The following is a 26,957-nucleotide window of genomic DNA, read 5'->3' as shown; positions in this document are numbered from 1 at the left end:
CCTCAGGGCATGGGCAATACCTCCGCCACCCCTCATTCCTAAATAACTGTGTCCCTTGGAAACTAACCTAATAGCCGCTGTGCTCGCCGCTAAGCGGGTCCTTTCCTCGCCGACACTATGCAAACCCTTCTACGTTGGTTTCTCACCCCATCCAGGCTCCCTCTAGCGGCCTCGGTCGGCTTTGCATCCTTATTAAATCGGCCCCATTCATCCTCTCGGATCCAGAAATGAGTGTTTCTTTCTGTTTTTCTTTTTGAAATTTTTATTTAAATCCCAGTGACTTTACACACAATGTAATATTGGTTTCACGTGTACAATATAGTGACTCAACACTTCCATACACACCCGGTGTTCATCACAAGTGCCCTCCTTAATCCCCAGCATCTAATTAATCCATCCTCCCACCCCTCTCCCGTCTGGTAACCATCAGTTTGTTCTCTATAGTTAAGAGTCTGTTTCTTGGTTTGCCTCTCTTTTTTTACTTTATTTTTATTTTTTAATTTACATCCAAGTTAGTTAGCATATAGTGCAATAACGATTTTAGGAGTAGAATCCAGTGATTCATCCCCTATATATAACACCCAGTGCTCATCCCCACAAGTGTCTTTCTTAATGCCCCTTACCCATTTAGCCAGCCCCCCACCTACAACCCCTCCAGCAACCCTCAGTTTGTTCTCTATATTTAAGAGTCTTTTATGTTTTGTCCCCCTCCCTGTTTTTATATTATTTTTGCTTCCCTTCCCTTCTGTTCATCTGTTTTGTATCTTAAATTCCACATATGAGTGAAGTCATATTTTTGTCTTTCTCTGACTAATTTCGCTTAGCATCATACCCTCTAGTTTCATCCACATAGTTTCAAATGGCAAGATTTCATTCTTTTTGATTGTCAAGTAATACTCCATTGTGCATACATATCACATCTTCTTTATCCATTCGTCTGTCTTTCCATACTTTGGCCATTGTCAACAATGCTTCTATAAACATTGGGGTGCATGTGCCCCTTCGAAAATAGCACACCTGTATCCCTTGGATAAATACCTAGTAGTGCAATTGCTGGGTCGTAGGGTAGTCCTATTTTTAGTTTTTTGAGGAACCTCCATACTGTTTCCCAGTGTGGCTGCACCAGTTTACATTCCCACAAACAATGCAAAAGGGTTCCTCTTTCTCCGCATCCTCATCAACCTCTGTTGTTGCCCGAGTTGTTAATTTTAGCCATTCTGACTGGTGTAAGGTGGTATCTCATTGTGGTTTTGATCTGTATTTCCCTGATGATGAGTGATGTGGAGCATTTTTTCATGTGTCTGTTAGCCATCTGGATGTCTTCTTTTGAAAAGTGCCTGTTCATATCTTTTGCCCAGAAGAAATGAATAAATACTCTGCTCTTTTCTAGTTCAGTCCTTAAAAACACTTGATAGGGAGACATTTCCTTTTTCTTTTGCTATATCTCAAATAAGGCCCCTAAGAACTCAACCTTTCTCCTGAGAAAATCTTATCTTTCTCTCCAGCTCAGTCAACAGAACTTCCTTCTTTTTTCTTTCCTCTTCTTGCTGATTTTTCTCCCTGTTAAGACCAAGACTTGCATCTCAAATGCTCCCCATATCTGCTTGATTCCCTAAGTCTGATTTCTAAAGACACAATATTCAAGACACCTTGATAAATAGATACAAACCCAACCTTTAGGTTTGTAATAATTCCATTGATTCTTTTCATCCACATTGGTGTTTCCTCCACAGAAGGGGTCGTGGTCTTTTTTATCTGTGCAAAGTGCACCACACCTATGTGGTTAATCCCACAGCAGGCCTCTGAGATCAGAGGTCAGGGCTGACTTAATAAATGTACAACCCAGAGCCAACTTGAGGCTGTGTGGCAGGAATAATTCTAGGACCCTGTGGGCAGGCCATAAATAAAATCCTTCCATGCTTCCATCTGTGGCCTTAAATGTGGTTTATTTTAATTTTTGTTTGTTTGTTTTGTTTTTTAAATTTTTTTTTTAACGTTTATTCATTTTTGAGAGACAGATTGAGACAGAGCATGAGCGGGGAAGGGGCAGAGAGAGAGGGAGACACAGAATCCGAGGCAGGCTGCAGGCTCTGAGCCGTCAGCACAGAGCCTGACTCGGGGCTCAAACTCACAGACCACGCGATCATGACCTGGGCCAGAGTCGGTCGCACAACCGACTGAGCCACCCAGGCGCCCCTTAAGTGTAGTTTAAAACAAAGTAGACAATCAGGATCGGGGACAGCCAACCTCGCACCACTTACCAAAGATTAGCACAAATAATCGGAAGCCAAAATGTAACCATTTTGTGCTCTGTACCCACATGAAATTGGGGTAATTTCATTCCCACTTCAGCTGCACCCATAAAGCTGCAGGTCAAAGTTAACTTCAAAGCCTTTGCCTGTTAAAATCCACCGTGCTGGCGTCCCCCTAGGCCAGTGTCTGATTTTACTGTCAAGGCTGCAGGGTGGCCCAACAGCCTGTCAACCCTCCATCCCTCTGAATCAGGCCCATGGAGAAGGTGCTCCCAGAAGAGGGGACAGAAAGGAGAACAAAGCATCACTTTTATTAATGGCCAGACAAGTGCCAGACAACCCACGGTACTCTGACCTCTCTGACAAGCTGAACTAAAGAACGCGGTCAAGACCAAGTCCAAGCGAGGCCTCCTCTACTTCCTCCCTACCTGAGCCAGTAAGCAGACGGGGAAACAGCAGACATACCCCAAGGGAGAGAAGGAGAAGGGAAGCCTTGTCCAAATGTGTGTGTTTGCATCATGAGAGGGCAGCAGAGAAAGAGGCAACGCTATTCAGGAACGTTCCTGTTAACACATGGACCGCTCTCCCTGGTGAAACCTGTCCCATGAGTGTTCTGTCTCCCCAGCTGCCACGGCACCCCCACGCTGCAGGAGGGAGCACTTGCCTGCACGAGGAGATCCTTTCATCTTGTATTAATTTCCTAAGTACAGTGTCTAAATACAAATTACCACAAATGTACTGACTCAAAACAACACAGCTGTATGATCTTGTAGTTCTGGAGGACTGAAGTCTAAGATGGGTCTCACGAGGCTGAAATCAAGGTGTCAGCAGGGCCACATTCTTTTCTGGAGGCTCAGGGGAGAAACCCTGTCAGGGCTCACTCCAACTTCCAGAGGCCGCCCACATTCCCTGGCTTTCAGTCCCATCCTCCCATCTTCGGAGCCAGCCACAGCCAGCCAAGCTCTTCTCGCTTTGCCACCCATCTGGTTCTCTCTCCTGAATCCCTCCCCACATTTAAGGTTCCTTGTGCTTACACTGGACCCATCCAGATAATCTGGAATAACCTCACTATTTTCAAGCCAGCTGACTAGCAACCTTAATTCCATCCCAAACCTTATTTCCCCTTTGCCATGAAGGCTAACATAGTACAGATTCTGCGGATTGGGATATGGGGATCTTGGGGGCCATGATTTTGCTAACACTCCCATGGGATCGGCCACCATTCACACCCACTTAGGCCTTGGTACCACAGGAATCAGTTGCCAGAGGTCCCAAACCATCCAGGGAGGTACTAAAATCTATACCCTGTTCCAATTGCTCTCAGAGGAAGGTGGGTAACCGAATCCCTCCTGTCACACCCGTTCTGTTTTCCTCAGTCATGGCCAAAGTCAAGCCAAAGCCTCCAAGACCCAGTTATCCAGACTCCCATCTCCCTAACCCAACCCAATTCTCTGCCCGGCCTCTCTCCCAGACCCTTCTACTGTGACTTCAGGAACTCCTGGCATGTGATCAGCAAACTCCTTGACAGTGCCAATGTCTTGTTTTGAGTGTTCTCTCAATTGACTAGTCTTAAATTTTTAAGATTTCCTGAGAGTCCCACAGCCCCTACAAGGCTCTCAAGAGGAGGCTTCTCTCCCTCTCACTGCCAATTACCTCAGAGCTAGAATGTGGGAAGGGAAGGCCTCCCGGTTTCCCACTGCTGCTTCTATAGCTCTGCTCCTCCTTCCAATTTCTAAACCTCCTCTCCTTGGAAGCTCTGAACACAGGCTGTCACCCTCCTCCCAACCCTCCCCCCTCGTTCACTGATGACCTCAACTCCTGCTCTTCTTCCCCTCACTTGCTCCTGTCAACATTCCTGATGATGTTCCACATTCACACAGATGATCTCACCGACCCTCTGGCTTCTCAGTCCTTGACCTCTGTACCTCAGCCTACACTTCACCACAGTGACCTCCAAAATCTCCAAGAATCACATCTTATCTACCACCTCCTGACCGTCCATCTCCTTTCCTCTAGAAGTTCAGTTGTACCAACTCTTTGGCCTTACCCAGACCCCTGATCTACGTCACCACCTTTTCCATGTAGTTAATGACTCCATTGCCCAGGCTTCTTTGCAGTTAGATGTGGCCATGTGACTTGGTTGCCGCCGGTAGGATATGAGCCAATACGATGATGGCAAATTATAGAAGGCAGTGACAGAAAAGGAGTTACGTCCTCCCCTTCTCTTTTCCCCCCTTCCCACCAACTGGAATGAGACGAAGAGGTGAGAGCTGGCACTGCCATCACAGGCCACTAAATGGAAGCCACATTTTGAAAAGGACAAGTTACAAGATAGAAAGAACCTGAGTCTTGAATATTGTGAAGCCACCATATTACCCATGTTTAACTTCCACTTAAGCCAGGGTATCGAGACCTTGTTGTTGCACCTGAACTAGTGTCTTCATATACTTGTCCACCTCACCTTCCCATCTCATTACATATAACTTCATATACTCAATTCTTCAAATCGAAAACCTAAGACTCAATCTTGACTTTTGCCTTTGCCTCAATCCCCGCATCGACAGAGCCTTAGACTCTATCTCCAAAATACATCTTGACTTCATCCCACTCTCTCCATCCCCATGCCACCACCCCAGTTTTACCAGAATGGTCTGTCACTTAGACTTCTGCAAAGGTCTCCTGACTAACCTCTCTGCCTCCACCCTTACCCCTTCCAAACCAACCTCCAAAAGACAAATGATCTTCTTTCATCATTATGTTCATTTTTAGTTGAGAGAGAAGGAAAGAAAGGGAGAGAGTGTGCACATGAGCAGGGGAGGAGCAGAGAGAGAGATAGAGAGAGCCAGAATCCCCAAGCAAACTGCAGGCTCTGAGTGAGGCCGCGCATCTTGCGATTTGATCTCACGATCATGACCTGAGATCATGACCTGAGCCAAAACCAAGTCAGACATTAACCATCTGAGCCACCCAGGCACCCCAGACAAGTGATATTCTTAAAGTATATCAAATCATGTCAGTTAGTCATGAAAACTGTTTCCACCGTGAAAACCTCACAGGTGGTCTTTTATTTTCATCTTTTTTTTTTTATGTTTGTTTATTTTGAGAGAGAATGCATGCACGCAAATGGAAGGGGCAGAGAGAGGGAGAGCCAGAGAATCCCAAGCAGGCTCCACCCTGTCAGCACAGGGCCCCATGCAGAGCTCAAATTCGCAAACAGTGAGATCATGACCTGAGCCAAAATCACGAGTTGGACGCTTTTAACCAACTGAACCACCCAGGCACCCCCTCGTCGGTGTTTTCCAATTGCACTTCAAACAAAATCCAAACTCCTTACCAGGGCCTACAGGCCCTAAATGGTCTAGTTCCCATTCATTTCACTCCACTCTCCTGCTCACCACTTCATGGCCATGATGGCATCCTTCATGGTCCTAGGACACACGAGCATTTTCCCAACTCAGGGCTTCCATCCTTGCTGTTCCTTTGGCTAAGAACCTTGTTGCTCTTGCTCTTTGCTTAGCTGGCTCCTTTTCATCCTTCAGGACTATGCTGAAAGGTCACCTCCTCAGAGAGAGCTTCCCTGGCCACCCCATTCAGTGCCCACCCCCATCTACCCTCCCATCAGTCTCCTCACCCTATTTATTGCCTCACTGCAGTCACCACATTCTGAAATTATCTTATTTACACATTTGTCTACCTGTTTATATACTCTCTACCTCACAAAAATGTAAGCTCTATGAAACCTGGGAACTTGTGAATTATTAGTATTTATCATTTCTCTCTAGTATCGTGAACAGTAATTACTGGGCAAGGGGAGTTCAATGAACAAATCCAAATTGAATTTATGAGCGGAAGGAAGGAAGGAAGGAAGGAAGGGAAGAAGGAAGGAAGGGAGGGAGGAAGGAGGAAGGAAGGAGGGAAGAAGGGAAGGAGGAAAGGAGGAAAGGAGGGAAGGAGGGATGAAATTAGCTACTCTTTTCCTCGGAGGAACAAGTAAGGAACAGAGAGAGACTCGAAGGTTCACTACATCCCTTGTGAAGAAGGGAGCAAAGTCCTCTCCTCTAATGGAAAGGGGCACAGGGGAGTAGTGGCAGGTAACGATCTCCCTCCCTCAGAGTGGTTGGGAAGAAAAGACCCTGGGAAGCTTTTGTTCAAAGGCCCAGGGCTCCCTTCCCCAGGATCTGCAGAATTAATGCAGAGGTGAAGAAAAGGCCACCTTTGCTGAGAACATGGTACAGCACCAGAGGTCAAGATACTGCCAGGAGGAAGCCTGAAATTCTGTCTCAGGAAGGGCTTTTCAAGGCATGCACAGGGGGTCCCCAGAATGGGGACTCTCTTATTGGAAGTGAAGGAAGGAGTCTTAAAAAAGAATATTCCCCACCACTCCCAACCTTCCCACACAGAAAATGGAGTCCCATCACAGGGACTCAGGATGAGGGTTGGGACAGCCTCCACAGAGCCTCCCACATGCCCTCCCCTCACCTGAGGAGACAAGATAGCTAAGGCCTTGGGTAAACTGGCCCTAGCTCAGGAGAGGCACTGATTCTCTCCACCTCCAGCTCCGTCTCCTCTGTCCCCGGGGCCCTTCTCTTTCAAGGTGAATCACAGAATCTTCTATTCGTAGACTCCCCTGCACAGTTTCGGAGCAACCCAGGATCTCCAAGGATGGAAACAGAACCGAAACAGGTCCCAACGTAAGGATACCCCAGACAGCCTCTTGAGTACGTCCAGTAACACATGTCTCCTCACACACAGTGCAGCCTCTTCTAGGCCTGGGTGCCTCCGACTGTAAGAGCGTCCTTCCTCCCAGCCAGGCCAGGTCTCTCTCCCTCTCACTGGCATGGCTGCCTCAGCCCTGGCAGAACAGCACGAGTAAGTTGGTTGCTTCCATGTGACATCTAAAGGTAATTGTCACTCCAATAATAAATGCTACCATTTAACCAAGCTTACCAGGCACCGTGCTAAGCATTTTATGTTTATTATCTCCATCAATACTCGCAATGCCCTACCATATAGGAATTACTATTCCCATTCCACGGATTAGGAAATAAGCTTGAGAAGTAAGGCAGTCAGTCCAGGCCCCCACCCCCACCCCGGGTATTGGAAGAACCAGGATCCGTTCCAACATCCACTCCATCCAAAGCCCATGCCCTCAGCTCCCCTGTTATGCCAAAATCACCCCACCCCTGAGTCTTCTTTAAGCCCGGCTAAGCCACATGAATTCCTTCAAGTATTCAAGTACCAGTTCTCTGAGAAGCTCAAAGCACCCATCCTGCTTTTCTCTGCACCTCCACCTCGGTTTTTAATAAAATCCTGCAGCCATCCAGCCTTAGACCCGCCTCCTGGGAATGGGAAAGAAAGCTCTTGTCCTCCACCTCCCTTGTCACCTGTCCGCTCCCTTGTCCCCCGGGATTTGTCAGTCTACCTCCCCCTATTCCTCACCTCTTCTTCCCCAAATTCCTATTCATCCTTAAAAAAAAACAAAACCTGACCCCAATTCCCCTCCTCAGAGAAGCCTTCTCCAGCCCGTGCTCCGATCTCAGTGCTCCCAAAGCCCTTATTTCTCTCCCACCCACCTCCCCAGCTTTATTGAGACGTAACTGACATACAAGGCGTACAATGTGATGGCTTGATATAAGTAAGTACTGGGAAGTGATTCCCATAGCTCAGCCAGTTAGCACACCCATCACCTCACAGCTACAAGTGTGAGTGTGTGTGTATGTAAAAACTCTTAAGACCTACCCTCTTAGCTGCTTTCAAATATGCAATACAGTATTGTTAACTGTCGTCACCATGTCGTACATGGCATCCCCAGAACTTATTCATCCTTCATAACTGAAAGTTTGCACCTGTGACCACCTTTGACCCGTTTCCCCCACCCCTGTCCCTGGCAACCGCCAACCCGCTCCGTGGTTCTGTGTGTTCAGTTACAAGACCCTTATTTCTGTCTCTACAACAACGGTTGCCATTTTGCAGCTCGTCGTGTCTGGTCACCGTTCTCCCTCCCTGGTCGGGCTTCTCCAAGGCAGAGGGTATGGCTTCATCTCCAGGCGCATTACGATGTAGGTGTTTAGTGGCTGTTACTGCTCAGTGTAGACTGACGTTTTTGATACTTCAAACGGAAGAACAGTGGTCAGACTGCAGAAATTCAGAAAGTAGGGTCACCATGGGGGAACCAGTGGAGACACCAGGAGAACTGAGCCCCTCCATATGGCCCACCACCTGGGCTCTACCTGGTCTCTGGGAACAATGAGAAACTATTCCAAGGAGTACAATGAAAGACAAGAGTTTGAAACAGGATCTGCTGCCCTCTGGTGGCCCTTCGGCCTCTGGCCATTTGTTTGGTGTCCTCCCCTTCCCTGAGGAGGAGAAGTTGCCAGTATGGAATTAGAACCTCATGCCCCCCTCTGCTGGCACAATCTTCACTGTCCCAGGTGCTTTTGTAACAAGATATTAAAATTAGAAGTTCAAGTAGGCGCCAAGATACGATAGATGAGGGTTTTAAAAATTTTTTTTAATGTTTATTTATTTTTGAGAGAGAGAGAGACAGAGTGCTAGTGCAGGAGGGGCAGAGAAAGAAGGAGACACAGAATCTGAAGCGGGTTCCAAGCTCTGAGCTGTCAGCACAGAGCTCGATGTGGGGCTCAAGCTCATGAACCGTGAGATCATGACCTGAGCCAAAGTCAGACACTTAACCGACTGAGCCACCCAGGTGCCCCCAACAGGTGAGATTTTAAAGTGAAGTGCCAACTCATCATATGACAAATTTCAAAGGAAATTTTTAAGAACTAGTTTCTGACCACCTCGGCCAGACCAAGGATATTTTTTTTTAATCTCACAGTACAAGGAGCGCCTGGGTGGCTCAGTCAGTTGAGTGTCTGACTTCAGTTCAGGTCATGATCTCACATCTCGTGAGTTCAAGCCCCACATCAGGCTCTGCGCTGACAGCTCAGAACCTGGAGACTGCTTCAGATTCTGTGTCTCCCTCTCTCCCTGCCCCTCCCCTGCCTGTGCTCCATCTCTCTCTCTCTCAAAAATAAATTTAAAAAAAATTTTTTAATCTCATAGTACGGAGGGAAGGGAGGATTTTATTAGGAGGCAATGTTTGGATAAAGCTGTGCTGTGTGCCCCATCTCCCCTCTCCCAGGGAAGGAGATAGGGCCTACACACCTCACAGCAAACCCAGTGGGTGCTTACAGAGGTTACCCCAAAAGCTGAGTATGTGGCCCCTTGAGGTAAGGGCAGAGTGTCCTGGGGCCTGGATGCCACCCAGAAGTTTAGAAGGAGAAGGAAGGACCAAGGAACCGCCATGTGGGCAGGCTGAAGGAGCTGGTCCTCTAGAAGGCCCTGGGCTAGTTTGCCTGGCAAAGAAGAATCTGCTCTGGGTCCTGGGAGAGAAACAAGCATATCCCCATGCATCCATCTTGGGCGCTGTCCAGTAGGGCTACCTCGAGGGACACAAGGACCCCAACGGCTGAAGAAGGAGGCTCAAATTCCTGGAGTCAGGGAACACAAGGGAACGGGGCTGACGGCAAAGCTCTGAGAGGCCAGGAAAGGGCCCACGAGAGAACAGTCACCAGAGATCAGAGAGAAAGGGGCAAGGATACCACCGGCTGATGGAAGAGGAGTCTGAGTATCACCGAGTGAAATCTCACCTGCCCCTTCCTGTCTGCTCCACACCACCCCACCTCTCCCCACCGCACCTCACTCTGAAAAGGCAACAGGTGAGAGCGGGCGAAGGGCAGGCCTGGGGGACAGGGGAGGAGGGAGAACATGACAGACAGAAGCCAGTCACCCGCTCCTTTCCCCGGCAACTGAAGCAGGGCCCAACAGGCGGCACAAGAATGACATTAAATAGCGCCAAGTTTTGATTCATGTACTCGCCTGGTTGTTCGAGTTTCTGATCAACGCTCCATGCCTGTCTCTTACGTGAGAGTAAGCAAAATAGTTAAGAGTCTTTCCTTAGAGCAAGGGAAAAAATTGCCCCTGTCCAGCATCCCAATGAAGCATAAAGGATAATGTCATGAATCAAACTCACCGGGGAAATCAAACTGCAAATTTATTTTCTTATTACATGACAAGTGGTGGTTGCCACATAATATAAAATATAACATACAGTATACAATACATGTCATAGTATGTATATAGATAACATATATACAGTATAACATGGGTTACACTCTCCCCTCCGATAGGATTAAATTACAGGGACCCAGGATTTTCCCTTCAAAGTCTTCTCAGCCTTCTTTTCTCCAATCTAGAACATCCCTACTCCCATCCCTTCACCACTTTCCACTAGTCGCCTCCCTTTCTAGGCCTTTTGAGACCCAAGTCAGCCCCTCCCAGAGTTCCTGAGAACTTCCTCTACGTGGGGAGGAGAGGCAGGTGCCAGCCCCAGCACGGGCCACAGGGTCAGCATCACCTCTCTGCCCTGACAGGCACCATCTGTAGTCGGGCGCGTAGTGTCTCCAAAAAATTCAGGTACACGTAGAACCTCAGCTGTGACCTTATTTGGAACTAGAGTCTTTACAGATGGATGTAATTAATTAAGGATATTGAGATGAAATTATCGTGGATTTAGGGGAGGATCCCAAATCCAGTGACCGAAGTCTTTATTTTTTAATGTTTATTTATTTATTTTGAGAGAAAAACAGAGCACGAGCAGAGGAGAGACAGAGAAGGAGACACAGAATCTAAAGCAGGCTCCAGACTCCGAGCCGTCAGCACAGAGCCCGACACGGGGCTCGAACCCATGAACTGCAAGATCACGACCTGAGCCAAAGTCAGAAGCTTAACAGACTGAGCCACCCAGGCTCCCCATGGCTGAAGTCTTTATAAGAAGGGGAGAGGACACAGAGACACAAGCGGAAAGAAAGCCATGTAAACACACGGAGTAACGATGCCACAAACCAAGGAGCACCTGGGGCCATCAGAAGCTGAGAGATGCAGGGAAGGATTCTGCCCTAGAGCCTTCAGAGGGAGCACAGCCCTGCTGACACCTTGATTTCACACCCTAGCCACCAGAACTGTGACAGAATAAGTTCCTGCTGCTTTGAGTCACCGTCACCCGGTTGGTGGCACTTTGTTACAGAGCCCTGAGAAACCAATACACCATCTCGAGCCTTGCCTGGCTGCAGGAGCAATCAACCACCAACCCGTGGCAAGAGGAATGCCAAGGCTTGGGCCGGGGCCTGGTGCACTCTGCCAAGCCTGGGAGGAGTGGGGAAGGAGGGTTGGCCATAACTTTCAAATGACCCCCACCATCCACATTCCCCCGGCTGAGCAGCCCAGAGAGAAAACCCAGGCAATCTGCTCCCCTCCCCCAGCTGCCTACCATCAACAACATGGTCAGAGCCCAGGGGGCCATTCCCTCCTACCTTGGTAACGTACCCTCATCCAGTCCCGTGGCTGGGGAATTTTCCGTCTCATGCCCAAGTCAAAGTCATTAGATGTAATCATTAACAGGACGGGTGTTAATTAGCAGGCCATCCATGCTGATGAGAACACAGCTGGACATCAAGAACAGCTGATCAGACAGAGGTGGGGAGGAGCAGGCTCTGGCTGAAAAGGGGCAAGGGATGTCCTACAGATCCCCAAACCCTAGTTCTGAAAGCTTTGAAATCCCCATTTCTTCACGCCCTGCTTTTTCCAGAGTCAAAGGAGAAAACATTTGCTAAGATGGACTCCTAATCACTCATGCCCATTTCTCGAGTGCCTAACGGGTCCTAGGCACTGAGCCAGGCACGTTATGGACCTCACCTCATCCCACCCCTCTCTGTAACAGTAGGGATACCTGTTATTTACAGGTGGGAAAACTGAGGCTCAGAGAGGTTATACAATTTGCCCAAGACCACAGTGCTACTAAGTGGCATAACTTGAACCCAGGCAGAGTGCTCCAGAGGCTGGGTGTTTAACCCCCATGCGGGAAGGAGCTCCTATGGGACGGAGTTGGGGGGGGGGGGGAGAGAGGGGTCTAAGCAGTCAGAGGTTACGTTGACCTTCCTCCTTTCTGGATGCATCTCATTCTTTGGACTTCCCCCTTTGTAGTAGTCATCATTTATAATTACTTGGTCAGCCCACCACCGCCCGGACCCCTCCTAGGCTGTAAGATGCCCAGAGACTGTTTTGTGCTCCACTGTATCCCTGGCACTTAGCATAATGCCTGGCACCCAATAAATACTGGTTGGAAGAATGAATCCAACCTGTCAGAGTTGGAGTAGGAGGGGCCAGCTAAGGACAGGTTCTTCTGAGCTGGTGATGATCAGAGGGTTAAAGTGCCTCTCAAGAGGTCATCTGGTCCACGCCACTGCTCCAGGTTCAGCCATTGCCCCGTAAAAGCCTCCAAACCTGGCTTATCGGGAAAAGCACTGGCATGGATTCTAGTCCTGGGGAGAGCTGCTTCCTCTCTCTTGCCCTCAGTTTCCCCTCTCTTGTTTGAAGGGGGGAGTGGATTGATCTTCATGTCTCTTCCACCTCTACCAGTTTGTGGTTCAAGAAGACGCAAAGCACTTTGGAAATGAGCAGCCCCTGTGTTTGAATCACCAGCTTTGGCCCCATTCCCGAGAGCGCCAGCTGCAGGGGGGTGTACCCACGCCTGGCAGAGTTGCAACGATGGTCTTTTTCACAGGCAAACCAGGACGTACACAGTGGAGGGAGGCTGGGCCTTCCAAGTCATCCCCCTAGACGCCACACATCCCCACCATTGGTGCTGCTGGGGCTCACAAGAAGCTCTGGAAACTTCTCTTGCAGAGAGACCTTCTAGATGGGTGTCAGAGCCACAGGGGACATGCAGCCTCACTCCGGGGTACCCGCACCTCAGTTCCAGATCAAGTTCTTCTCCCCACCTGGCTTCCCTCCTTCTTCACAATGCACGACCCCTGAAGACTCTCAGGCGTTTCCAGAAGAGCAAAGCCACTCCAAAGCACAAAGATTCACTCTACCGTGAGGATTTTCAGAGCATATGTCACAAGACCTCAGATGATTCCAAAAGTTTCCAGAAATGTTTGAGAAACTGCAGCAAATCGGTATGAACATATGGCTTCCCAGGGGGACCACTTGGATGGGGTCGTTGCTCCTTTGGGTGTATAAATCAGTCTCTAGCCTCACCTCCTCAGAGCTATATGTATGAAAACGTATGCATGCGGGGTGCCTGGGTGGCTCCATCGGTTAAGCGTCCAACTTCAGCTCAGGTCATGATCTCGCAGTTTATGAGTTCAAGCCCCGCATGGGGCTCTGTGCTGACAGCTCAGAGCCTGGAGCCTGCTTTGGATTCTGTGTCTCCTCCTCTCTCTGCCACTCCCCTGCTCACGCTCTGTCTCTGTCTCTCAGTAATAAATGTTTAAAAAAAAAAAAAAAGTATGCATGCATTATGTATCCAACAGTCAGGGGTTTAACCCCTGCCACAGTGGCCAGGCAGGGAGACATGCAAAGATAGAGGTGAGGTCCCTACCTCTGGGTCCCAACCCTGGGTCTGAGACTTCCCAATATGTGGCTAGAGCACCCCTAACCCCAAATGACAAAATATTAGAATGGGGAGAAACCCACGTAGTCACCTGCTCCCCTCATTTACAGGTGAGGAAACAAAGGCCACTGTGTGTTCGGGGTAGGGAGGTAGCGATTGCCCCACAGTGGCCCAGAGAGTTGGCAGCAGAGGGAAGAATTGACCTCTAACCTCCCAAACGCCAACCCAAGCGGCCCATCCCAGCATCAGTTTGCTCCACGGCCCCGCCCATGAAGAGTAAAATAAAGATCCTAACATATGCCTCCCTCCTGGTCAGTTGTGAGGAGTCGTGAATTAATGCCTGAGAAGCTGAGTGGGGGTAAGGAGGACAAATAAATAAGAGAAGACCGTGCTGAGAGCGAAAAGAGCAGCCCCATCAACCCAGAGTCCAGCTCCCAGAGCAGGGCGGGTGGGAGCTAAGGCTAAGTGACTGCATCACCAAGTCACATCCCTGTAGCCTTAAATATTTCATGGACCCAGAAGGGCACTGCGCAGAACAGCGGCCGCTCCTCCGGCCTGGCTGTGACTGCAGCGGGGATGGGAACGCTCCTACAAACGAGCACGCTCGCACAGACACAAGCGAGCTGGGGAAGGTCTGGGGCGGCGCAGGCTCCACCTCTTATTCTAGAGGGTTCCAAGAGCGGATGGCAGGACCTCTGCAACTCCCCAGCCCCGTGTGTGAGCAACCCGTGCCTTCTTCCACCCACAAGCCCATCAGACACAGCCACTCACCCAGCTCTGGCATGAATAAAGGTCCAAACAGGACACACGGACAGACCCGTTGTAGCCCACGCGGAGACCCCAGCACCAGGAGCTGAGGCCAGTCACACTCCACCTCCCCACTACCCAGAAACGCTTCGCCCACCCGCACCCAGCCTCCTCCTGGAAAAGCCAAGCCGGGTACTGGGAGCTGTCTCCTCCCTCTCCCGGCTCTTTCCTCCTCTGCCTCCACCCCAGCACCGGCTGCTCCCCAGACCCTTCTTCCCACACAGCCCCTCATGGGGCATCTCCCCAAGGCCTGAGCAATCGGGGCCCCTCTCCCTACCTGTAGCTTTCGGACCATGGGTTCGGAGACTCTGGAGCTTGAGGAAGCAACATGAAGGGTGGGTGTAGGACTTGGGGAGGAATTTCCATGGCCAGACCAAAGTCTGAGGGATACAAGGGAAAGAGGCCCAGGCAAATTGGATGACTGGGGTAGGGTAGAGGTTCTCCTGATGAAACCCTGGAGGGATGTCTCCCCAAACTCTGCTGTCTGCTAGGAGATAACAAGACAGTAACGACAGCAGCCATGGGTTCATCGAGGGTCTTCTACATGCCAGTATCTTACCTCAGATGATACCCTATCAGGTGGAGACTCTTCTCCCATTTTACAAATGAGGAAACTGAAGCTCAGTGAGGGGATTCTGGGGCTCCAGAGATCCAGGAATGTGAGAATCCTGGCTTCAAGTTCCAGAGTCCCGGTGGAATGGGGTAAGGGATGTGCCAGTCACCTATGTAGAGGATACTCTGGACTCTGCTCTGGGTATGCGTGGTTGGGAGGTGAGTGAGTGAGGAGGAAACCAAAGTGCCTGCCTACTAATGGGTCCTGCGTTCCCCACCCCATCTTTATTCTCTTGGCTTCAGTGCCTTCTTATCCCCTCCCTCCCCAGTCACTCTGGTTGGGGGCATGGGGGTAGTTTCAGGGGAGGGGCTGGGAAATACAATCAGTTGTTTTCCTGGTTGGCCTTGCTACGTCAAAGAGAGGCTAAAGGCAAAAAGATATCTGCACCCCCACGTTCATGGCAGCATTATTTACAATAGGAAGACACACAACCACTGATGGATGAAGGGATAACCTTGTGAGATAGATATAGATAGATATAGACATAGATTAGAGATAGATATAGATTTATAGATATAATGGAATATTTTTCAGCCATAAAAAAAATGAGGAAATTCTGCCATTTGTGACAACATGGATGGACCTTGAGAGCATTATGCTAAGTGAAATAAATCAGACAAAGACAAATACTGTATGACCTCACTTATATGTGGAATCTTAAAAAATAATTGAACTCAGAGAAAAGGAGATAAGATTGGTGGTTATCAGAAGCGGAAGACAGGGGGAGGGGGAGTGGAGGAAGGTAGTCAAAAGGTCGAACCTCCAGATTTCAGATAAATAAGTGCTCAGTTGGTTAAATATCAGACTTCAGCTCAGGTCATGATCTCACGGTTTGTGGGTTCAAGCTCCGCATCGGGCTCTGTGCTGAGAGCTCGGAGCCTGGAGCCTGCTTCGGATTCTGTGTCTCCCTCTCTCTCTGCCCCTCCCCTGCTCATGCTCTCCCTCTCTCTTTCCCCAAAATAAATAAACATTAAACAAAATTTTAAATAAGTAAATAAATAAGGGATGGAACATACAACATGATGACTATAGCTATATAGCTATATAGGGAAGTTAACAGAGTAAATCCTGAGTTCTTATCACAAGGAGCAATGTTTTTCCCCTTTTTTTCTTTTTCTTTCTTTCTTTTTTTTTTTTTTTTTTGTATCTATATGAGAAGACGGATGTTAGCTGACCCTATTGTGGTCATCATTTCACAATATATGTAAATCAAATCATCATACTGTATGCCTTAAATTTATACAGTGATGCATGTCAATTACTTTTCAATAAAACTGGAAAAATGTTTTTTAAAAGAATGAAAAGCCCCCCCCCACAAGTGCATCCTGAGTGTAGGGGGTCATTCCTAGAGTCTAGTGACAACAAAATGGGGTCAGTTAGCATGCGAATGGAGGTCTGGCTGGCCCACTGGGTCCCTATACCCCAGTGTTGTCCTGAGAAAACTGAGCTGAGCCTGGCATGTGTAAAGAGATATGGCTGGGGGGGGGCGGGGGGAGGTTATTTTGGGAGGTAAAAGGGGAAGGGGTGGTGTGAAATCCAGGTCAGGGAAGGGTTGCCCAGGAGAGGAGGCAACTAAGAGTTGAGGCTGACCCCTTAGAGGAAAGAGTGATCATAGGGACCCCAGAGAACCAGGCATTAATCTGTATGGAACTTGCAGTTGCTGGGCTTAAGGCTAAAGAAACAGATCTCTGGCCCTGGCCCTGGCCCAGCCCCTCCCCACAGAACTCCCTGTCACTTCTCCTCCCTACTTCTTCTCCTCCCCCCCCAACCCACCCCACCCCCCCCCCCCCCCCGTGGTTCATCAGCACTGCCCCTCCTCAGGTCCATGGCACCTCTTTTCCCCTCTATGCGATGGCCCCCAGGCCCTAGCATGGTGCCCCCAACAGCTCCTATGAATATCCTATCTGCCTCACTCACTAGTCCTGATTGACATCTGGTCCTACACCAAGGTGGTAAGTTCTTCACCTAGTCTAACCTCCATCCCTTCAGTTACAGCAGATCACTTTCATTATCCCGCCAGTAGTGGAACTGGAAATCAACCCCAACTGCAAACGAGCCACCCCACCAGGAGTTTCCCTTCCATCCCCCAGCATTCTCCCCTTGCAGGCCTTTCACCTGCTTTCCCAGCCCCGTAGTTTAGCAAGCAGAAAGAGAAATCTATTTCACAAGCATCATCAGCTCCCCACCCCCAACACTCCTTCTGCTGAGTCCCAGATGGTCCTCTCTCCCTGAGCCCTCCACCCACTCCCATCGGTACTTCAACAGAGAGGCTCTGGCCTCTGGAGACTCTGTAAGGCCTCAGTTCCCCCCTGCCTGCCGGCCGAGTGAACAGAAGACCTGCGCCCAGCCCTCACACCTCCCCTCCGAGTTTTCCCCTTCGCTCTACTGTTTTCTTCTCAAGGGAAAGTCCCTCTCCGTGTCTAGCCTTCATCCCTCCTGCTGCATGCCTAAATCCCCTTCCCTTCTTTGCTCTATGAGACAACCCCTTGCAAGATCGTAAACGAAATCTTCCTCTCGCGTTTGCCGCCTCCTCCTGCCAGCGCCCCTCCACCTTCCCGCTCCTAAAACCTGTCCCCCTAGCCTGGAGAAGTTCTCCGTACCGCTCCCCACCCCCACTCCCTGCCCCGAGCTCTGAGGACACCCGGAGGCCCGCCTGGGCCGCCGACCCAGTCTGGGACCCGGCCACGCCCGGCTCGCCCGCCCGCGGGGCGGAGACCCCCGCAGCCCGCGGCGCAGCCACGACGGGGTTAAGGTTCCGGGCGGGGGGGGAGGGGGAGGGGGCCGGGAGGGGCGGGTGCGGAGCCAATCGGCGGCCGCAGAGTCCCCGGGGCCGCGAGCGGGGAGCGCCGAGCAGGGCGCCGGGAGCCGAGCGCGCCGGGCTGGGGCCGGGGCCGGAGCGGAGCGGAGAGCGAGCGCGCCCGCCCCAGCCCCGAGTCCCGCCGCCTTCCCTCCCGCCGCAGCGCCGGCCCAGCGGCCGCCGCCCCAGCCATGGAGCAAGACAACAGCCCCCGGAAGATCCAGTTCACGGTCCCGCTGCTGGAGCCGCACCTTGACCCCGAGGCGGCGGAGCAGGTGCGGAGCCGGGCGGGGTGGCAGGGGACTCGCCCTGCAAAGAACGAGGGACCTCCTGGGCTGGGGGATCTGAGAAACCTGCTTCGTCCGCCCTCGGCAGTGCGCCCCTGTGAGGGCGACCGCGCTCAGTTGGGGGGGAGGGGGGTCTTCTATCCCCTCCCCCACTGTTGGAGCCACCTCTCCCTGTCCGTGCTAGCACGAGCGCCTCCACTCGAAGCCTGTCCCCGCAGAGTCGCTCTCTGCGCCCCAGCCCTGGGGGAGGGGGCCTGCCTGAGGACACGACCCCAACCCCCTTCGCCAGTCTGGCATCCCCCACTCAGTCAACCCCCGCCAGAGTTTCTGAGCTCGAGTGGGGGAGGGGGCGCCGTAGGGGCCCGGCAGCCTTGCGGGAGGGGTTAGGGGAGGAGGCCGGGAACGGAGGGAGCCTGGTGCTGCAGAAAGGAGTTGAAAGAAGAGAAATAGCTCTCCCAGCCCTCCCCTCATTGAAGGCCACCTTGCGTGACTCCAGAGAGTGAGAACCAGAAGGAACCTAGGAAAACCAAGAGCGCCCGGGCTTTGGGGAGAGGGGTGGTTGGGTCTGCAGGCTGAGGCTCCCCTCTAATGCAAGTCTGGACACGTGGGTCCTTATTCCCAACTCCTGCCCTTCGGAGCAGAGAGTGGGGGTGGCCTGCAGAGAATGGCGCTGGGAAGCCAGGGGCAGGGGCTCTCTGGGAGCTGGGTGCAAGGGACTCCCTAAACACGGGAGCAGCACTGCGCTGGCCTGGGCTCAAGGGGTGGGAGTCAAGGCCCTGGCCCAGCCGTGGGCCTGGCCTATTTTTAGCTCAGAGCAGCCTGGCAGAGGCGGCAGTGGATGAGAGTGTGTGAGCAAGTGTGTGTCTCAGGGAGAGTGAGCATGTGTGTGGAGAGGGTGACCACCCGTGGTCACTACTACCGCCCATTTGCCAAATATTTGCTCATTTGCGCCATCTCGTTTTGTGTTCTCTGTCCATTTGCCTGGACATCCCCGGTCCTAAAGAATATCTGTCGGCCACAAGGTCAGTTCTCCATTTCCCCCACGCGGCTGCCAGGGCTCTGGCGGGGCCTCCCCACCTGACAACACCCTGTGACCTCTTGGGATGGGCTGGAGAGGGTTCTCTGTGTGGGCTCCAGCTGTTTGGGAGAAGAAGGTCAGGATCTGAAGGGAGGGATAGGTGCACATAGTCTCACTGCAACTTCAGCTTCCCCAAGTGTGGGGAGGGGTGAGGAACCTGATCTGTCCTCTCCCTGGCCTGGGGGGAGCCCCATCTCCAGACCCCCAAGGTGTGACAGCAGGATGGACTGTGGTGAGGCCTCAAGCCTGGTGAGGATGAGCAGGGTGGAGAGCCCGAGCCTGGGGAGTGTCCCCCCAGAGTCAGGGGCAAGACTGTTAACGCCTGGAGGCAAGGGATTAGCTAAGATACCCTCAGCCCCAGGAAACGGGCGTGAGTGTGGGCTGGGGGTGGTTAGGGGTGAGGTTCCAAGGACTGCCTTCCACTGGCACAGACAGGTCTCCCTGACACCTGCATCTGTTTGGTGTTAGAGACGGCAGGTGTCCATGTGTATTGGGAGGAGGAGGGGGTAGTCCAGCTGGTTCAGGGGTCGGGAGACACAGGAGGAGAAGATAGTTCTCTGGAGCCAGAGGGAAAAAGAGAGAGACGGGACTGCCGCCTGTTTTTCTCCAGTCTTCAGAAATCGGTGTCCTGTCCACTAGACCTGAAATTCTAGCTGCAGCCTAACCTCAGCCCTTCTCGCTGTGTCGTCCAAGTGTGTTACCCAAGCAAAAAGCTCCAGGCGTGGCAAGAGGGCCTAATCCAGACTGACATGGGAGAGCAAAGGGGGTTAGAAGCTAGGAGTTACGGAGCACAGAGTGGCAGGGGATGGAGGGGCGCCCACGGCGACCAGGTATTTGGTGTGACTGGTTTGGCAATAAATCAGAGGCAAAGGCACGAGGTATCCTTGAGCACTCGGAATTTGGGGAGGTGCAAGAAAAAGAAGAAAGACCATCTATTCACTTCCTAGTAGTTCAGGTACCTGGGGTGGGGGTGGGGGTTACTTTAGGAAGTCTGACTTTACTCCCTTCTCTGATATCTCTAGGATATCAAAATTGTCAAAGACTCTGAGCGCCTAGAGATCTTGTCCAAGGTTAAGGACGGGACCTGTCCAACATCACAGAGCCCTGGTGCCCTCTCAAAAGCCCTTTCCGGCATGCTTGTGGTCTCCTTCTCGGACTCCCAACTTCCACTAACACCCCCACCCTCTCCCTGTCTCTCTGACTCTTCCACAACCAGCACTCCCCCTCTGCCTACAGCAGGAGAGAAATAAAAAGGAGTCCTCTCCTAGGAAAGGATGGCCCTCACCCCACATTCGGGAAGAACAAGTACCCGCCTGCTGGTGCCCAGCACATCTGTACCAGGAATGGCCAGACGGACTCACAGCTCATGTGTGTGTAGTGCATATGTGTATGCATATGTGTATGACTGCACACACACACACACAACCAGCACTGCCAGGGACCTTGAAATGTCACCCAAAACAGATGCCACTGGATTTTCCAGAGAAAACAGTGACCCACCCCAAGAGCCCCCCATTCTGTGCATCTCACTTCTTTGGGGAGAATCCCCCTCTCAGACTAACACTGTGCCTCTTGCTAAGGCTGACATCCATTTTCTGGGCATAGAGAGGGGCGGGCGTCTTACCACCCCCGCCCCCAGTGGTAGTGATACTAAATAATGGACACAGAGAGAGAGAGGAATTCCATCCTTCAGTATCCTCGCCCTACCGTGCTCAGCCCTGGATGATCTTAACCCCTCTCCCAGCCCTTTGGCTTTCCCCAGCTCTGCTGCCCCGGAAGGTTGCTGTAGGGACTCCAGCCCCATGCGTTCCCCTCACTTCCAAGCCTCAAAACCCTCCCGAGAAAGGAAAGAAAACCTACATGTCCCAAGAGTCCTTGGACTGACTGCAACAACAATCAACTTTATTGGCAGCCTGGCAGAAGAGCAGCAGTTGGCAGAGGGGCTCAGAGGCCCAGGAGTCAACCAGCTTTTATATGTTAATTTCTTAGAATGGGACCCTGGGGCCCCCGCATAAGATTTTTCAGGTAACTTTAGCACCCCCCCCCCCACTAGGTCCTGCCTGTATTTTATTTACCGTTACAAGGATTTGCCCAGACCACACTTGCTGACAAATTAGAAAGGCAGTGTGTCCGATGACAGAGGGAGAAATTTAGAGAGGGGCATGGAATTTAGAGAGGGGCATGGGCGAGGGAACGCACCTTCAGACCTACCTTCCTGGTGCCGTCGCCCAGGCTGGGCTGGGTGTGAGGGGTGCTGCCCACAGATGCTGGCGCACAAAACGTTCCTGTCTGTCTGGGGTGGTGGGCTAGAAGACTGGGGGAAAGCCCTCGTGCCCTGTCAGGTTATTTCTGACCATCGATCAGGATGGACGGAAGGACAGCAGGCCAGAGATCGATGCATTTGAGCAGATACAGCTGCTGAGAGGGAGCGCTGGGGAGATGCGGAAACAGAAAGGGGGGATGGGGGATAGAGGGGGCGGGGGTGATCTTTTGTGTCCCTAAGGGAAAGGGATGGGTCCAAGAATGTCCACCCTGGGACCTGAGGCTCAGTGTAATGTGGTCATTTTTGAGGTATGTTAAGCGGGTGGCCTGGATTATGTTGCTGAGGGGTACTGGGTGGGTCTTTGAGACTGCCACGTGCACTTGACCTCTCCCCTCAGATTCGGAGGCGCCGCCCCACCCCCGCCACCCTCGTGCTGACCAGTGACCAGTCATCCCCAGGTAACCCCCCCGGGATGGGTCGCTGAAGGGACTGGGGGCTGCTGAGGGGGTCCAGTGAGAGAAGGGGGGGCGCTGGCTGGAAGAAGGGCAGATCTGAGGAGTCCGAGAGCTTCTAGGTCCCAGGGTCGGGAAAGCGGGCGGCTGGATTAGCAGGAGGATTTCCTTTGCTTTGGAAAGACGGAGCAGTGCTAGGGAGGGGAGGGAACGCACCTGCGTCCTAAGCCCCCCCAGGAATTGGGGTGGTCAACTGAGTGCCGTTGCTGCGGCAACAGTCTTCCAGGTTTCTCGAGCAACTGAGACGCTGAGGCCCCCACCCCCAGAGGCAGTGACAGCTGTGAGGGGGAGACACCGCCTCCATCAGCTAGCCTCACAGCCCCCAGAGGGGAAGGGGAAGGTTAGACACAGCTCAGGGAGCAGCTGGCATGCCGGTCACCACTGTGCCCAGCAAGGTCTGGGGAGAGAACAGGGTCTCAGGGAATGTCGGGGAGAGGTGGTCATGCTAATAAGCCAGACTGGAGTTCAAGATGCCTGAATGTCCAGCTTGCCCCCAACTACCAAAATTGGTTGTACCTCCCTGCGCAGGATAAACTTGCTCTTTTTTATCTGGTATTCCCTCCCGTGCACGGTTCTGTTCTGAACCTGGGGTCGGGGCAATGATTGGGAGGAGAAAGAGCTATGGATACTTCAGAGAGAGGAAAGGAGCAAAAACACCACACCGATCCCACTTCGGGAACCTCCAGGTCTGAGGCGAGGATGTAGATACACGATGGACCACAGAGTCAAGGACAGGACTACGTACCGGGAAGAAAGCAAGGCAGGGGGGAGCTGAAGAGAGCAGGCCTGGGGCAGCCAGACATCAAGGCTGACTTCCTAGCGGCCGATGTGAGGGACAGATCAGGAAAGAGGTGATCACAGAGGCTCCTCCCCTTGGGAAGTCAGCTCTTTTTTGGGGGTCCCCCCCCGGGTTTTCAGTCCTCTTCACTTTCTCCTTTCCCTGTTCCCCCTCAGAGATAGATGAAGACCGGATCCCCAACCCGCTTCTCAAGGTGAGCTGGTCCCTCAGGCTCAGCCCAGCCCAGAGAATTATTAGAGGATTATTCCTCAGCCCTTCCAATCTCTAGGGCCTTCCGACTCCCCCTTCTCTGCGTCCCTCCCAATGAGCGGACACACACTCACACCATATCCCCCCACACTCAGTCTCTTTGCTCACTGTGGGGACGGGGGTAGGGGTGGCTGGGAAGCAGGAATGTTCTCCCCCACTTTCTGAAGCCCACGCCGACCCCCCAATCTCCAGTCCAAAGCATGGCAAGACACAGAAGGTGGGCGAGACCAGCCGGCCCCCATCTGTGCCCTGTGTCCTTCACAGTCCACTTTGTCCATGTCTCCACGGCAACGGAAGAAGGTGACGAGGACCACACCCACAATGAAAGGTTAGGAACACCCTTCCCATCCCCTTCTGCCCCGCTGTGCCTGAGGCTGAGCCGTAGACCTAAATGACCCCTTTGCAGGGAACTGTTGCGAAGTCTTGAAACCTGCCTCTGTTAGAGTTGAATCGTTTGCTAGACAGTCTGGGCTGGACTCCGGTTCTGGCTCCCACCAGCTGGGTGGCCTGGCAGAACCTGCTTAACCTACTGAGCCCTGAGTACCACCTCACTATGGCAGTTAAATAAAATATGCAGTGCTCACCACACAGAAGGTACTCAAATATTTCTTGAACCTAAACTGAGTCTTTTCTTTTGCCCCAAGTATCCCAGCAAGTTAGGAGGGTCTTTTCTTCCTGAAGGCCCTGCCCCTCGCCTCTCTGACTTTTGAAGGAAGTATGTTTTATTGTCTAGCTTTAGGCCCTCCTTAGTGCCCAGCGCATATCTTTCCCCACCCCCACCGACCCCCCACCGACCCCCCCCCCCCCCCCCCCCCGTTCAGATCTCAGGGGATGGAAATGTCACACCAGCAATGTCTGCCGGCCCTTCAGCGGCGCTGTTGAGACTCTGAGCAGTCACGTCCCTCCCTTTCTGTGCCCCCAGAGCTCCAGATGATGGTTGAACATCACCTGGGGCAACAGCAGCAGGGAGAGGAACCTGAGGGAGCCGCCGCCGAGAGCACAGGGACCCAGGAGTCCTCCCCACCTGGGATCACAGACACAGAAGCGGAGTTAAGGCTGGGCCCTTCTGGGAAAGCACAAAGTACGTTGAGGCTGGGGAGGGACTGGCCCGGGAGGAGGCAGACCTTAGCCGTGATAGGGAGGGGTCTACTAGGAGCCGGAAACTGTCCTGGGAATATGGATATGTCTGGATGTATTCCATGTATTTGCGTCTCACCTTTGCTTACTGAATGAGAGCAAACCCTCCCCACCTGGGCTGCAGGGCTCCCTGCTGTACGGGGGGAGGGAGCGAGCCCACTGTGGTGGGTCCAGCACGCACAAAGCTAGAATCCTCCTCACTTGACCAGCCCGGAGGCCTCCAGCGACTCACTTAACCTCAGTCTGTAAAATGATAACGACGTTGCCTATTGCATTGGGTTGTTTGCGAAAATGAAAGGAGACCGGTTCCTAGCCCAGCAGCTGACACATGCAATGAACCGGAAGCTGCTGGTAGTGCTGTTAACACATCTCCACAGTCCCTCATCCCAGGTGGGACTCCAGAATCCAGAGCTTTTCCCATTCTACGAAGGTGACATGGTGTGTGTATATATCTACTGATATTACGTAATACCCTCCAACAGAGCACCCTGTAATCACACACATTAATATTTCTGCAGTGAAATGAATGGTCCTACCAAATGGGATAAAGACTAAAAGGAGTCCCGTTATCATCTCAGGTCAGGTTTTGCCCAATTGTACCCAAACTTTTTTGAACTCCCCTTTGAAGCATTTTTTTATCTTTCAATTTCTGATTGCAAATTTAAAAAGTGAGCCTGTAGTAATCATTGTGATGAGAGAAAACACCGCTGGGCTTGTCCGGTTGCCCGCAGCCTGGTCTTGGGCCCCTCTCAGAGGTCACTGGATGTAGTGAGAGGAGCAGCTCCCTCTCCAAGCTTTCATGAATACTGCCTCTCCCTCCCACCACCCCTTTTCCCTCCTTAGAGCCTGCAGAATCCATCCCTAAAACTCAGGAGAGGGGCAGTGAGAAACCCAGCACAGAGGAACCCACAACCCATATACCACCATTGGATTCCCAGGGAGCCAACTCGGTAAGAGCCTAGGGCTGGGGCTGCCTGGTCTACAGGAGAGCAGGCTGTGTCAATGAGGGCAAGGACTAAGATCTGGAATTAGGGGATGGGGGAACAGAGGACCGGCTTCAGTCACTGAAGAGCTATTGTCTGAGGCAAGAAGATTTGGGGGTATTACGTATCCGTGTACAGAGAGAAATGGGATTAAGCTGCAGGAGGAAGGGTTGAGGTTAGACTCTGTATTGGGGTTTCTGGCTCCTGGACTGGGTGATGAAGTAGACTGTGGACTTTCTGAGAAAGGGCATTTGGAACCTAAAGGGAGAGCCTCATGTCCAAGCTGCGCGAGCAGTGGTCATGCCTGGAGCGGAGGCATTGATGAAACAGCCTCGTGGACTCTGATTTTACGGTCCTCCCTCCCCTGCGTAGGCCGGGCAAGCAGGGCGACTGGCGTCAGACATCAGAGGTTAGATGCTTGAGGATGGGCGGACTAGTAGGGGTGGGGACAGTAGGACCTCTGGTCTCTCACATGCCCTCTTTCTGCCCCTCCCCCACAACAGGTCTGAGAGTGAAGGAGGTATCCTGGAATCAAGACTGCAGTTGGGATGCATGGACACTGGATTTGTTTCTTATTCTTCACTTTTGGGAAAAATCTCCTGTTTTTAAAAAGTGATAAATTTGGTGTTAGGTGCTTGGCATTTTCCTTCTTTCCCAACTTAGAGAATCCTTTCTCCCTCCCTTCTTGTCCTGCCCCCTCTACAACTCCCTGCTCTTCTGCCCAGCTCCTTCTGGAAAGAAATGGGGAAGCTGGGCAGGAGAAATGGGGAAGCTGGGCAGGAGCCTTGAGAAGGGGTTGGGGTGGGGGGAGTTCTCCCCCAACCCTGCCCTTACTTGCTCTGGGAAGAGAGATGGGGGTCAGACAGGTGGAAGGACTAACTTCCAGGGCACCAAGAAGGAACAAAGGGCCTGGGTTCTCTTTTCTTAATTGACCCCTGCCCTTACTTGCTCTGGGAAGAGAGATGGGGGTCAGACAGGTGGAAGAACTAACTTCCAGGGCACCAAGAAGGAACAAAAGGCCTGGGTTCTCTTTTCTTAATTGCAGAAAAGATACCGCCACCTGGCAGGGTTGCCCTGCAGCTGTGAGACTTGGGAGTTGTAAGGCCGGTCCAGCTGCGACTGTGCTGTGGCCGCCGCCTGCTGGACAGGAGGTGGAACTGCACCCTGGCTCGCCCATTGGAAAGAGGTGTTGCTTGTGTGGATGCCTTTGCAAGTCCTCCAAACCTTAATGATTCCCACACTTCAGGGTGTGTTCCCTCCTCCAGCCATGAGGAGACCACACCCCCTGCTCCAACCCGTTAGCAAAGACGCGTGGAGAACACAGTGGCTATTAACAAAGAGGCCTTTGCTGGGACCAGGAAAGATCATCTCTCCCTTGTCCTAGACACTGAGGGGCCAGGGGAAAACACAAAAGCCAGCACAGGCGAAGAAACTTCCATAGTCAGGCCTCTCCTGCTTTTGTCTTTCCAGGGGGGAGAGGGGAAGAGGGAAGGCAAGATTCGCCCTTCCTTACTGAAGCAGCACTCTGATGGAGAGAAAAAGAACCTGGGTGTAAGGTCCCACTTCTGCCATTCCTAGTATGTGCTCTCAGGCAAGACCCCAGCTTACCCACCTACACATCAGATAGGGAGAACACCACACCAGGATTTTCTCGAGCTTAAGGAGTCCATGTACATGAAGATGTCCAGTGGACTTCTACCCAGTGAACACCAAACACATCCA

At 52.0% G+C, this 26,957-nt stretch overlaps 1 protein-coding gene across 1 annotated transcript; it reads left to right on the top strand.

Moving 5' to 3' along the window:
• The first annotated feature begins 17,945 nt into the window (after positions 1-17,945).
• On the top strand, positions 17,946-25,869 carry PPP1R1A (protein phosphatase 1 regulatory inhibitor subunit 1A). Its single transcript, XM_060657380.3, has 7 exons — positions 17,946-18,202; positions 21,953-22,013; positions 23,022-23,059; positions 23,380-23,443; positions 24,038-24,196; positions 25,096-25,202; positions 25,739-25,869. Exons 1-7 carry the CDS (start codon positions 18,119-18,121, stop codon positions 25,742-25,744), a joined length of 519 nt encoding a protein of 172 aa, XP_060513363.2. The 5' UTR covers positions 17,946-18,118; the 3' UTR covers positions 25,745-25,869.
• The last annotated feature ends 1,088 nt before the right edge of the window (positions 25,870-26,957 follow it).

Source organism: Panthera onca, chromosome B4 (assembly GCF_046562875.1).
Source record: "Panthera onca isolate mPanOnc1 chromosome B4, mPanOnc1 haplotype 2, whole genome shotgun sequence".
NCBI classification, from domain to species: domain Eukaryota; kingdom Metazoa; phylum Chordata; class Mammalia; order Carnivora; family Felidae; genus Panthera; species Panthera onca.
The sequence above is the reverse complement of the archived record's forward strand: the minus strand, read 5'-3'. Positions and strand labels throughout refer to the sequence as shown.